Here is a 14,415-nt window from a genome sequence, read left to right on the forward strand (position 1 = left end):
CTTTTCCAGGTGCATCACTCTTCCTCCTCCTAAGCAGCTGTTCAGGTCAATGTGTTGCGATGAAGCCCTACTTCATCTATTCTCCCTCCCACTGCCCGTTACAAGTAAACAGGTGAAAAATGGGCTGGGGAGTCTCTTTTCCGTTAAGACCCAGCTGTTCTGTTGAGGTGAAGAGATGTGATCTCCCCCTTTGCCTCCCTGACTGAAGTCAGACATTTAGTCATGACTGTTCCCTAGGTATGGAAATACTGGAGGTCCAAAAATTGGATATGCCTTGATGTGAGCAGTTGGCCAATATTTGGGGAAAAGAGCTATGTGTGTGAAGTAATAGCATACTTATAAGGCATAGCCACACAGTTTTCTTTTCCTGTAGCTCTATGTTCCTATACAGGAACACCAAAGAGTAGATTTCGTTGCAACCATTTTCTAAGCCAGTCTGTCAGTTGAGTTTTCTACTTCATGGAGAAGTGTTTTCAGCTGCTATTTTCATAAGGAAATAATGCTTGTTGTGTTTAGCCTGAGTATTAAAAACTCAAGGGAATGCTGGCTGCCCTTCAGAGACTGACTGCCGTGGGTAACTGGTGACCATGACATTTCTTTCATCTTGGTAAGACTCAAAGCCAAAGATTTGCTTAGCGTTTTACTGCTTTTGAGATGTAAAGGATGCAGTTCATTTCTATTTTGTTTCTAACTGCATTACTTGCTACAAAGTTAAAATATAGTGTGTGGTTCTCACAGTTAACTTTATTTTTGTTCTCTGTCCAAGTTGGATAATGGCGATGAGCAAGCAGCCCAGATCAGACGTGAACTAGATGGACGACTGCAACTGGCAGAACAAATGGCAAGGGTAAGTGGTTGCTTTCACGTACCAAAAATGTATAAGATATTGAGTGGGATGATACATAGTGTGTGTTTCTGATTCTAAAATTAAGCAGAAGATCATTGGAAAACATAACAGTCTGGCAGATGCGTTTCTTTCTGCGCTGGAGTGTTTGTGTCAACATGGGTAGGGAGAAAACAAAATTTATTTTTGGAAAGTCACGTGTGTGTAATACTACGTTTCCTTCATCAAGTCCAGTGGTGAAACAAGGGATATATTATTTGCACATTTAGAGTTATGTATTTTGGAGTTAAAATAAGTCATCTTTTATACACAGGCATGCATTATACTGTGTGTAGAGTGTAACCATAATGTTTGTGTCTTACTACAGGTTATGTGTGGTGTACTTTTGAAATATGTGTTATACAGTTTATATTTAGAGATTAAGTCTAAGTTCATAATGATTATGTTAGTATTGCAAGTAACAGAACTATGAGTGAGTCTCATAGGTAAAATTGGTGATGATTGAGTAAATTTTCTTTTTGTAAATTTTAGAAAGTTAAGCCTGTTTTTCTCTCCTATAGCTTGTACTTTATTTCAGTGGACAGGATTATGCCCTTCTATTATATTAAATATCACAGGTAGGATTGGTATTGTCCCTAACCATATTTTATTAAATTTTGGGGAAAGACTCCTTTTTTCACAGAAAGACAATCTCAATTCTATTCAATCTTCTGTGAAGCTGGTGCTTGTAATAGAAGTTGTCCAATAATCCTATGTTTGCTCTATTGCCCTCTTGCTTTTAGGTCCAAAAGTTACAAAATATTAGAATCATGTATGTTATACTGTGTATGTGCAGAAAAAAAAAAGTATATTATATTAAAATGGTATTAATTGTAAAGCAGTTAAGATTTGCTTGTTTCTGTAAAAGGCAAAGACTATCATTTAGGCCTAAGAAGTTCATAAATAACAACTTAGAGGTGCAATCTTCCTAAAAAGTGAAATATTGTCCATAAAAGTTTCAAATTCATAATAAAGCAAGGGAAAACTATGAGGACTACTTAAACCGTGCAAATCTTGTTGTGCCTACCTTTGCAGACAATACTTGGGGAGATGTGTTTGTTTCCTATTTATATGCAAAGCATATATATGTTAGAATTATCTATATTTTTGTTTAATCTTGAGTGACATATTCTCCCAAGCTGCCCTATATTCAATATGAGGGGAAAAACTATGCCTAAAATTGGCTTTGTATGTGTTCATATATGCATTATATATGTTTATATGTTCCCTCTTTGTTATAAACACAATATCTAAACACTATTATCTAACTCCTACAGAGAAAAAAAAAATGGTTTTTTTAAGTTCTCTCTAACACTTATGTTTAAAATAATCCTGTGTGTAATAATTCAGCATTACTTTCAAAATAAAGGACCTATTTTTAGAAATAGAAATAAACAGTGATAGGAATTTTATGTCATGGCTCCAGTTTAACAGCTTTATGTTAGAAACCTGAATGTGATTGACTTAATTTTGGTCACAAGGGAACTAATGAAGTAACAATTACTGGTGAACAGTTCATTTTGTCAATTTATAAAATATTTGAAGGTAACACTGAAGGTATATTGTCAATCGATATGCTTAAAACACATGTATTAGAAATATGTAATGTGTACATATTCAACCTGGGTTTATGATTAAATGATTCTGGGGGAGCAAGAGATTCCATTTTTACAAATGCCCCTTACTTTATTTTTTTTTTCATATGTTCACAGAGATGCTTTGTCTACTATATTTGAGGAATATGATGGAATTCTCAATTCAAATTACATTTATTCTTGTCAAGATTAACTGTGTTTATGGGATGGGATTAGTCTTCCTATTACTGTTTTGAAGATATAAAAAAAAGATAGATGCTAAAATTCAGATTTTAATTTTTATTAAATACCTCTTAACTGAGAGCAAATGAGTAAATTAACATATAATGATAATGTGGGATGATTTTTTTTTCCTCCCTAACTTTTAAAATATATCTCTAAAGGAAAGAAAATTCCCAAAATTTGTAACAAGAGAAATGGAGAACATGTACATAGAAGAGTTACGGTCCTCGGTGAATTTGCTAATGGCAAATTTGGAAAGTCTTCCAGTGTCTAAAGGTGGGCCAGAATTTAAACTCCAGAAGTTAAAGCGATCACAGAATTCTGCATTCTTGGACATAGGAGATGAAAATGAAGTTCAGCTGTCGAAGTCTGATGTGGTCCTCTCCTTCACATTAGAGGTAATCACATATTTCACAGAAAACATGCTGACAGTTTAAATTATGAGAATATCTGTCTCTTGATACTTTTTTATTATTAGTCCTTCCTTAGTAATTTTCAAATTTTGTGTTAAAGAAGTAAATTATTCTATGTCTCTGAGAATTACGAGTTAGAATGCAGGTATATGATGCATTTTCCTCTTGCAGCAGTAGGTGCATTTGGGCCCGCACAGCAATATGGGCAGTAGGATCTCCCACACAAATGTAACCTCAACTGAATTTCAGTACATTAAATACCTAAGTATACTTTTGAACGTAATAATGAAACACTCTTGTTATCAGGAACAGAGAAATTACTTATCCCACTGTATGCAATTTTAATATTAGTAACTAATAATGTAAAACCCCAACATCAACTTTCAAAGAGAAGTAAGATCCATCATTCTATATGCCAAAAAGTATTAGTTAATTAGGCATGTAAAACTGGAGTGCAGGCCTTAGTACTGAAGCATAAGAAATGGTAAAGTCCTTTTATAACTCCTCTGCTGAATCCCGTGCACCTCCCATCATGTGTGCTGTCTCTGCCTCAAGTGGAATACCCAGCCTGGAATGGTCTATAAAGAGCAGTAACAGAGTAGTTCTGAAGCACCTAAAAAGTACCTGAAGAACTTTGCCGATAATGTTTTCTTTCTTCAAGAGAGCTTGCTCAGTGAGGGATGGAAGAAGAAGAAAAGCTTTCTCTGTGCCTCCAGAGAGAAATATTAAGTGTATACTAAAATTGATGTGATATTTGGGGGGAAAGGCACAGTAAAAGATTGAAACAATAGTTAAGTGAAAAATGACAAGAGATATAATTTCCAGTAAATTTGGAACAGTTTTGCTTTGTTTACAGCCCTTCCCTCCTCACACGAGAGATGTAGACTATTAGGTCTGGTGAGCTTAGGTTTTTTTTTTTTCTTCCACCTCCATCACTGATAAAGAAAACACACAGATGTTCTGCAGGGTTAGTAATCTACAGTTCATCCTGTGCAAGGCAAAGAATTAAAGTGTTACTCTACATGTAGCAGTTTTCAGTAGGGCAAATTTTCATTTCAATTATGATGTTAACCACATAACTTGACTTTCTTGCTGGACAAGTATGTGCATATCTTACTCTTGGGAAGCTAAATCTCAGAAGGTATGAAGATAAAAGGAAACAGCTGAACTGATCCTCATTTAGACTGAAACATGAAAGATCTGCTCTTTTTCTATGCAAATCGACAAATAAGAAAAGTTGATTGCATTTCCTTGGACACAAAATACTTTATTTTTTGAAAATGTGAGGTTGTATGTGCACAGTTTCATGTTTCTTTAATAACAGAAACATGTCCATGTCATGTCTTTTATGATGTGACTTAACTAAATTATAGCAAAACCCCCACTGAGGGCTGCTTCACAGGCTCATGAATGAACAGGAAATCTATAACATGTCTAAACATTAGGACAGAATATAAGAACTCGATGAAAATTTCCTGGGGGAGGGGAAGTGGCTGGGGTTCATGCTGCCACTGCATGTTGTTATTAAGACGGAACAGCAAAAGATGTTTATAATGTTCTGGTGGGAATGCACTTTGCTGGCTGAGATAAGAGACACCCGTGCGCATCTCTAGAAGCAACAGTAACTGTTTTTGCATGTTTCCTCAAATATCCTGTTTGCAGAAATTTGTAAAGTAAATAAATAAAATATCAAAGTAGTGGAAGAAGACTTAAACACTTATGTTCATCTGTTGGACAATTTCAGAAGTAGACAAGCAATATTTAGGAAGCTGCTTATCAGCTAATGAGCTAGTAAATCACCTAGTGACAGTTTCCTTCCTAATGAAATGCAACTTTTTTCCATTGCTGGAATCCAGAATTGCTACCAAAGACAAATGTACTGTGCAATTAAATTGGAAACTCAAGGAAAAGAAGTATCAGCAGAAAAATGAATAAATGTGAATTCTGCATTCATAGGTTTGGCATGTGGAAAGACCATATAGGCAGTATGTCATAGTTTAGCCCTCCTTGGGACCATGCTGCACAGTCTCTTTCTCAGTCTCCCCATGCTCCGAGGGAATAGGGAGAGAATATAAGAAAAAAAAAAAGCTTGAGGTTTGAGATAAGGACAGGGAGACATCACTGAAGTTATCGTTATGGGCAAAACAGACTCGACTTTGGGAAAACTATTCATTTATTATTAAAAACAAAGCAGGAAAAGTAGAGAGAACAAAAGATAATTTCCCCCCCACCCCTCCCTCTTCCTGGGCTTAACATTATCTCTACCTCCTTCCCCCCCGAGCGGCACAGGGGGGAAGAGGGAATGGGGGTTGCGGTCAGTTCATCACACGTCGCTTTCCACCGCTCCTTCCTCTTTGGGGGAAGAACTCCTCACATTCCTCCCCTGCTCCAGCGTGGGGTCCCTCCCACAGGCTACAGTCCTTCACAAACTGCTCCAGCGTGGGTTGTTTTCCCATGGGGTGCAGTCCCTCAGGAACAGCTGCCTAAAGGGCCACAGCCTCCTTCAGGCATCTGCCTGCCCCGTTGTGGGGTCCTCCACGGGCTGCAGGTGGATCTCTGCTCCTCCGTGGGCCTCCATGGGCTGCAGGGGCACAGCCGGCCTCACCATGGGCTGCACCACGGGCTGCAGGGGAATCTCTGCCAGGAGCAGCATTACTCCTCCCCCTCCTTCTGCACTGACCTTGGTATCTGCAGGGCTGATCCTCTCACAAGTAATTCTTCACAACCAGCTGGCAGACGCCTCTCAGGTTCTCTTCACCTCTCATCTCCTCTCCACTTCTTGCAGCCGGGCCAGGCCAAGTCGGGCCCAGTCGGCTGCCTGGCAGGAAGCCAGAGCGTGAGGGCCACAAGGCCCAGAAGGCTCGCACCTCCCCATTTCTGCCCCCCGCTTCTGCTTCTTCACTTTTTTTTTTTTTTCTTTTAATTTTCCCCCCTTCTTAAATACACTGTCACAGAGCGGTTACCAGGGAACATTCTGCTACCAACTGGCTTGGCCCTGGCCAGCAGCGGGTCCGCCCTAGGCCCAGCCATGTCCACCAGACAAAGGGGAAACTTTTGGCAGTTTCCTACAGAAGCTTCCACCATAGCCCTCCCTCACTCAAGAAAACCAACACCCAGTATTAGCTAGAAGGATCTCTAGCATAGTCTCTCAGTGATCGTTGATCACGTTGATAACTACTTGAATTCCTGGAAAAGAGTGATGATTACATCATTCTCTCTGAATTGCTGTTATTATTTGTTAAGTGTAATAGGCAGTGTTGATAATTTATGAGTAAAATAAAAGTGTTCTAAATTATCAATGACTGTCATCTTTCTGTAATATTACCAAACTAGCAATTTGACAGACATCTAAATATTACTAAGGTTGTGGGAGCTTTAAAGTACAAAGGATTTTACAGCTAGCGATGAAGTCTGGCTTACCATACTTGAATTGAAACAAATTGGCAAATACACAAACAATTTAATAGGAAAGTATTCTAGTAGTTGCTTGCTGACCTAAGAAACCAATTGCCTCTAATGAGAACGAAAGTAGTCATTGCTTTTGTCACCTTTAAAACGATCAAACAAATACTGGGTTTTGTATATAGTTCAGTTGAGATCAGCTTCTCTGCTGATCAAATAGACTACATTTTTTCCTGTTTCTTCTCATAGACCCAAATAAGACTGGAAAGGAAAGCAACTTTTCCAAAGCAAGCAGGGAAACCTGACTTTCTTCTCAAATCTTCTCTGAGTTAGAAACATCTGAAGTGTAAAAATTCCAGTAATTTCACACTATGACAAACTGTAAGGTTTATAAAAGGCAGAGAGCATTTGAAGTAGAACTACGTTTGGCTCTTCTGAGCTGTAACTGTGTAGTTTTGAGAAGCTGAAAAACTATGGGATCTGCCAAGCTCAGAATTTCCCTGGTGAGGAGATTTCTCGGGGCACAGCTGGTAGACGTCGCTTTTTCCCTTTCGCTCCCTGCCCCATCCCCATATGCATGCTGAACCTGACTGCAAGTACTGAGCTGAGAGAAGGAGAAGGGGTAGGTAGTGGTGAAAAAAATTAAAGCAGCTGATAGCAATGCTCTGACCTGCCTCATGCTCAGCACAACACCAAATCACTTCTGAGATTCAAGGGTTGCAACCTCCTATGTCACAGCACTGCAATCAACTTTTCAGGATGTGATCAGTGTACTTACTTGTCTTGTTTACAGTGTGACTTAGTAACCTATTCATTCTCTAAAGACTTGTTTAGTTGACTGCTTAAAAGATACATTTCATCATGTATTAAGATTTAGAATTATATTTAGAAATTAGTCTCAAATTCAACTACTAGCATTTAAATTATTGTTGAAGTGAGTTTTTGGTCATTGTCCAAGTAGAAAGAGAGCAATAATTTCAATCCTTGCTATGTGTTGTTGAAAGTGGACAAAAGAAGGCAAAATTAAAACTCTTCTCTGTCTGTGAAGATTTGAGTGAGTGGGGTTTGGGGATTTTTTTCACAGCAACAGCTGTGCTATGGTAATGTTTTTGGAAGGATAAACTATTTGCTTTCTTTTCCTCAGATTGTTATAATGGAGGTGCAAGGTTTAAAGTCAGTCGCTCCCAATCGAATTGTCTACTGCACCATGGAAGTGGAAGGGGGTGAGAAGCTTCAGACGGACCAAGCAGAAGCTTCCAGGCCACAGTAAGCCACTCAGCTGTCACTACATCCAGCATCTCTTTCCTTCATATCACCGGAGAACCTAACTGAGTATCTCTACAGTTTTTACAATTAAGTTAGAAATGGGTTATATGAAGTTTTTTTTCCTGGGTATTTATCTTAAATTATTTCTGAAAAATGAAAATACAAATAATAGTTATTTGTGGTGAAGTAAGTACAAAGTGTGAATGCTGTCCAAATAAATGCCATTGAATGTATGTGTGAGGAAAAGAGCTAGAGACTGCAGCGTTCTGCTCTTACCTGCATCCTCTGAAGTACAAACCTCTCAATAGATGTTAGCCCGAGGTGATTTTATGTATTCTAGGTTAACGTGCAGGTGGCCTTGTGGAGTGTAACTTGTACAATTGGTAGAAAATCAATACTCAGTAATCGATCTTGACAAAGCTTACTCACCTGCTGAGCCTATTTCATTTTAAATTATAGGATCCTCTTCTTCCAATTAATTTTTGAGGGAGACAGTCAGCAAACTTGACTTGGAGGGGAATAACATCATGCCATCTGTTGCTGAGCCAGTCAGAGTTGCAGAGAGGAAGAAAATTAAGTGTGGTTTTTGGTGGATTTGTTTGACCTTACATACTGACTTCAGACACTTTTCTCTCTGTTAAAATGTCATTTGGAGTCTTTTGTAGATAACTTTCCAGACAGCGTGTGGGGGTTTTGCTGGCACCATAGTGTGCCTTGTGAAAAACAATTTTAAAATTGCAGTTGTTACAGTATCTGAGAAAACATCTTCACTGGAGTTGGGATGGTAGTTTCTGTTCCATTCAGACCATAAATACAAACTTCTGTTAGGCAAAATTACAAGCACAGAGTTTTATCTACCTCTTCTGTTCTTGGGAGGAGGAGGAGATTAATTTGGTGGGCTTTCTGCTAGTTGCAGCAGATTTCACTGGCAAGTAAGCCAGCAGCCTACTCCAGTAACATATTCAGAGAGCTTTGCAGAACTCGAAGTATGTGGGACAAGATGTAAAATTAACTTGTCACAGTCTCTGGCTGCGCTCCTTCTCCAGGGAATAGGAATGCTCAGTCTTAGCATTTGCATGTACTACATGAGGAAGTTCTAGAGGCAACAACAGCATAAAAGACACACAGGTATATGCATTGAAGCAAGATCATAAGTGGGTATGCAACATCCCCTACTCATTTGTGGATCTGTTGGGGTGTTTTCTGGTGACTCAGTGTCCCATGAGATTGCAAGGCTTTCTTGTGGAGGGCACATCTCAAAGCTGTGCTTTCTCTTCAAACTCAGAGTTGCTTTTGTACTGTTCTCTGCAACGAGTGCCTCCAGCTTTTCCTTACTGTCACAGTCAAGTTTCCCCCTTCTTCTGGTGTCTGGTTTTCTTCACCCTTGAACTGGTTAGCTTCTGTTTTAAATGCTCAATTAACCCCTGATGTCATCAGTATGGGTCTTTCATTCTCCCTAAATCAGCTAGCATACACACGTTCTTGAATCTTGGGCACAGTCATTCTTCTTCCAGAAAGCAGTTTGTAGATGTTAAGGGTTTTGTTTCTCTCTAACTGTTTCCAGATATGGTGGACAAAACATGATAGGGATGGTTTATGGTCAGTTCATGGTTTACTTATTACATACTGAGGGCCGCAGGTTAGGGTAAAGGCTGTAAAACCAATCAGAAGGTATACATTGTGTATAGAGACATCTGGTAAAAGTTAGTAACAGATTAGTCCATTTTCCTACCTATCAAAGTAGAAACTTTGTGAAAAAGGAAGTTCCAGAATAGATGGAGTCAAAAGAAGAATGACTGGAGTGTTTCTAGGAAAAGGGATAAAGTTAGGACCTGCTCTTGAGCTTGTAAACTAATTTAGTGGATTTCAGGCTCAACAGATATGAGTTGATTGAATATGGGAGAAAGACAGGTTGTAGGCTATTCCATATAAGTGATGTTGTCTAAATCAAATTTGTATGGATTTGTGTGGAAAAAATTATGTATCTTTAGGAAGTGGATGACTGACAGATGCCCTGAACCGTACACTGGAAGGACAGGAGTGGGAGTTCCTAGTGCTATTGACCTGCTGTCCTACAAAGCAGTGTAACTTGAAGGGGCATGGCTGGTAGACCTTTAAAATCTATCTAGTTCTTGCGCTCTTCTGAGTTGTGCTGTTTTCCATTTCTGGTAGGAGTAATTATGAAACACTGGCAAATAGTATGACTATGAGCATACAGAGACGTGCAGTTTGTGAGCATATATAGAGATGCTGTTTGAGGCAACGGAGGAGGATATTAAATTAGACAAGCATGAAATTAGCAAATTATGGGCAAACAGTAAAGAAGATGGAGGAAGCTGCTTATGGAATGGGGGATCCTTTATTCCACAGTTTAATTTCTCTGTTAGAGCCAAATAATTTCTTTTGACACTACAATATTGCCTTTTTTTTTTGGTTGATGGCAGAGGGAACTAAGAGGGCTTGGCAGAGTTTAACCACAAAATTGCGCTGGTGGAAGAGAGCTTAGGAAATACTGTTGTTAGGCAGGGAGGAGTCCCCAGATTTCAGAAGAGATAAGATGTCTCTTTTCTCTCTCCTATCCTAGCCTGTTCCCAGTCCTTCTAAGATCTTTCTTATCTTTATGACCAACATGTCCTTGACCCATGCAGTACCTGCCGCCTTTTGCCCCCCTGCTTCTTCCAGCACTCATCACTCTTGTCTGATGGGGGCCTGCCAGAGAGATGGGGAGGGTCAGTCACTGGGTGAAGGGTTAGATGTTCTCCTGCAAAGAGGAGATATGAGGAGAGGTGGAAACAGATGTGACTTTCTCCTCCTGTTGACGTTAATAATGGTACTACTATTGGGAAGAGAGATGCCTCCTTTCCCCGTCAGTCCTTTGGCAGCAGTAGGCAAAGTCATGTAAGTAGAGGGCAGTGACCAGCTGGGCAAGCACAACCTGTCCATCTCTTTTCTGATACAGAAAAAAAACAAGCTATCGGCTGCCCTAGGCTACTGCCTACTTTGCCTGCTGCGGCAGCTGGCTCCTTACTGGGATAATTTTCAGTGCTGTTCCTTCTATTATGAAGGAAAATAATCGGTAAGGCTGGTGGAAAAAATGCAGAACTCATTGGAAAAAAAAAAAAAAAAAGAATTGAGGACTGTAGTTCAGCTCAACTCTTCAAACCACTAGCAGTAACATATTTGCACTGACAAATCGTAAATAAATGAGAACATAACTTCAGATTTTATATAGGGCATGCAGCTAGAAAAGGGTAACAAAGCTCTCATACTAAGTGTAGAATGAGACAGTGATGAGAAGTGAATGATTACCACCAGCCTGCTGTGGGAGACTGCTGGCAAGAGCTCCAAATCATCTGCTTGTCACACACGTTTTCTGTAGTTGGCTTATCGTTTTGAACTGGTAGCTACATTTGTGAAAAGAAGCAGTATGAAGAATTATTTATGCTTATTTTTTTCATCTGTGAAACATCACTGTATGCAGTGCAATGCTACTACTTGGTCAGAAGTTTCAAAAGCTTTGACAGTGAAAAGGGGAAAATGAGACTCAGACGAATGCTTCAGAATGGAGCGCAAGTCAGTGTGACCTTGAAGTGGAGATTAATGGAAGCATGAGTCAAGTGGAGACTTAATTTAGGATTTATTCACTATTCCAAAATGCTGAATATTTTCTCAGTTATTTTTATGAATATGTATTTCAGTATTCCTCTGAATCCCTGAATGCTTCCATAAGAGTAATAAGGAAATTAGAAACAATGTTCTTTCTTAAAGGGGAAAGACCTAATTAGAGTCCCAGAGAGGAGAACATAGTTTTATCCTGACAGTTTATCAGTAAGAAATATTTTCTGGTTTCTTATTACTTTTAACCCCTGTCTGCTTTCTCTCTCTTTGAATAATAATTTTGTAAGTTTATATTGAAGTGCTTCATTTCCTTGTTTAACAAGCTAAATAAAGCCCTATTTATTTGTCTGTTACTGAGTAGCTAATGATAATTCTAAAATGCGAATGCTATAGAACAATATAGTGTGACTGAGCTTAAGTCTTGGACAATTTTACAAACAGATTAGTTGTACAGCTTCACATGCAAACCCCATAAAATTTTTATTGCTGCCTGTAAAATATTTCTTCATTCCTTCCAACTGTTTTCTGCCTTTTAGCCCTGCTGAAAATCCCTCCAACATAGCCTGTGACCTTTTCTGTCAAAGATCAGTAAGCAGAGGCTTCAGAGGACCCCTTCAGTTGTATGAAGCTTTGCATAACTTTGTTGCTGTGATGCCACAGGGGGTAGTCTTGCAAAATCCAGTGCTAATTTCATTTTCTGAATGTTACTGATGAGGCTTAGTTTTTAGTCTTGTGGAATCTGGTGTCCACATGTTTTCTTGTCATTGATTTTTATTCATTCTGAATATTTAATAGTGTAGTTTCTTCAAAGCACAGTCTTTTGGGTATGTATAATCATGCCTAAAGATAAAAGATGGTAATATGCTATATTATGTCACTACAAGTGATATTCCCTTGTCACATATTTGTGAAATATGAAAAAGATCATATCTTGCACGATGAGAAAATTTTAATGGAGCCAGAATGTTCTTCATGTAAACAGGATTATGATCTTTTGCTGCCAGTGATTGCTTAACCTTATAAAAAGGGCTATTATATATTAGAAGGTTGATAAGAATGCATGATTAAATATCTGACCAGAGTAGGCAAGGAACCTCAGTTAAGACTGCACAAATAAAGTAAATGCTGTTCACATTATTTTTATGCAGTATTCTACCATTGTTAATTCCATAAAGTATTTGAAGTATGACAGCACTTGTGGATACATAATTAAAGATTACTTAGCAAAAAAATTATAGAAAAGTTTAAAAAAGAAAAAAAAAAAGAAAAAGAAGACTTAACTTCTAAAATTTAGAACTTCCTGAAATGTCGTGGTCGGTCATGAAAAAAAAAATAAAATAATGTTTTGAGGATATGACCTAAGATAACATTTCTGAAGGGAAAAAGAGTAGACAACATTTATAACCTGTGACAGCCATGTTCCAAGCATCAGATAGTTTTATTTCTTCATCATAGTCCTTGCAAGTTTCTAATATTTATTTCTGATTAAATGAGACAAAGAGATGATCATACTTAAGCTGTCACCTTACTTGTGGTTTCATGACACAGCTGTACAGTATGTAAGGAAAAGGGAAGGCACATCTTTTTTCTTTTTTTTTCCACTTGCTACTGGTCTGTGTCTGATACATCTGCATGAATGAGATAAATTTTTGCCAGTGATACTTTAGTTATACTGTTAGTGTTTTGTAATCGTTCCTTATATTGTTTACATGTGTAGAAACCCATGTTACTGCTCTTACATGGGAGAAAAAGCAGAATGATAAAGTTGTCCCTGCCTCATATTGCTTCGAGTCTTAAGTGTAAAACTAGACACTAAACATAGGAAGAAACGAGGGACAGAAATACAAGTATTTACTGATCAGAGAGGCAGTAATCATGCTGGTTGTTGCTGGCAAGTCAACCAGCTCTCCTTAGGGTGTTGGGTTTTTTTCATTTGTTTGGGTGTTTTCTTGTTGAGATGAGTATATTTGCACATGAGATTTTTACAGAAGGATAATGAGACTGCACTTTAATTGTGCCTGGTCTAACCATGCTTAGCTTGTTGTTCATATGCTTCGTTATATCTTCTGAGGATAAATTCTCTTTAGGATTTAACTCTTTAAACAATATCTTGTACCTGGTGGATTTCACCTGTTATTTTGACTGTTACCTCTGGAAGTTTTTTACTCACAGAGGATAACAAAGTAGAATTGTTCAACCTACTTTTGGCATCCAGACTTATTTTCTTAGAACATAAATACATTTTATGCAACATGTACAAAAGTGAGTCTGTATGTGACAGAACCTCTATGTATTACTAGTAAGATCATTTCAAAGGATAAAGCCTAACAAATATAGTTATGTCGATGTGGACAATGTAGAAAACTTGGTGAAGGTGATCCTGTAATAAGTATTTTGGAATTTTAGGGAAGCCACTGGCGACATACCAGGAAACAAAACGTTTCAGCTTTCGTAAACTAGGTTTGATTGAGTTGCATAATGATTATTGTAATTTGCTCTAAGATTCAACTTTATATCTTTAAAGGATAATGTTCTGGTTTTATTTAGTGAGGGGGGGCTATGGTGTAAGAAGCTGCTAGAAGTTGTTTCCCTTTTGCTCAGTGGACGTCGCCGGGCCTAGGGTGGACCCGCTGCTGGCCAGGGCTGAGGCAATTGTTAGCAGAATGTTCCATGATAATGCCTCTGTGATTACGTATTTAAGAATGGGAAAAATTAAAAAATAAAAAGTGAAGAAGCAGAAGCAGGGGCAGAGAGGGGGAGGCGCAAGCCTTGTGGGCCTTGTGGCCCTCATGCTCTGGCTTCCCGCCAGGCAGAGGAGAGGAGATGTGAAGAGATCCTGAGAAGCGTCTGCCTGAGCCGGTTGTGAACAATTTCTTGTGAGAGGAATGGCTGCAGAAGCCAAGGTCAGTGCAGAAGGAGGGGGAGCAGTAATGCTGCTCCTGGCAGAGATTCCCCTGCAGCCCGTGGTGCAGCCCATGGTGAGGCCGGCTGTGCCCCTGTAGCCCATGGAGGCCCA

At 38.8% G+C, this 14,415-nt stretch overlaps 1 protein-coding gene across 5 annotated transcripts in view; it reads left to right on the top strand.

The window, feature by feature from the left end:
* The window catches only part of CADPS2 (calcium dependent secretion activator 2), a 317,678-nt gene that overhangs the window by 132,669 nt on the left and 170,594 nt on the right, over positions 1-14,415 (top strand). For all 5 annotated transcript variants that reach the window (XM_086747222.1, XM_086747229.1, XM_086747251.1 and 2 more), the window contains exons 4-6: positions 767-847; positions 2,862-3,098; positions 7,660-7,781. In XM_086747222.1, coding sequence (XP_086603348.1) covers positions 767-847; positions 2,862-3,098; positions 7,660-7,781 — 440 coding nt within the window. The remainder of the gene's footprint in view (positions 1-766; positions 848-2,861; positions 3,099-7,659; positions 7,782-14,415) is intronic.

Source organism: Chlamydotis macqueenii, chromosome 1 (assembly GCF_036417535.1).
Source record: "Chlamydotis macqueenii isolate bChlMac1 chromosome 1, bChlMac1.mat, whole genome shotgun sequence".
NCBI classification, from domain to species: Eukaryota; Metazoa; Chordata; class Aves; order Otidiformes; family Otididae; genus Chlamydotis; species Chlamydotis macqueenii.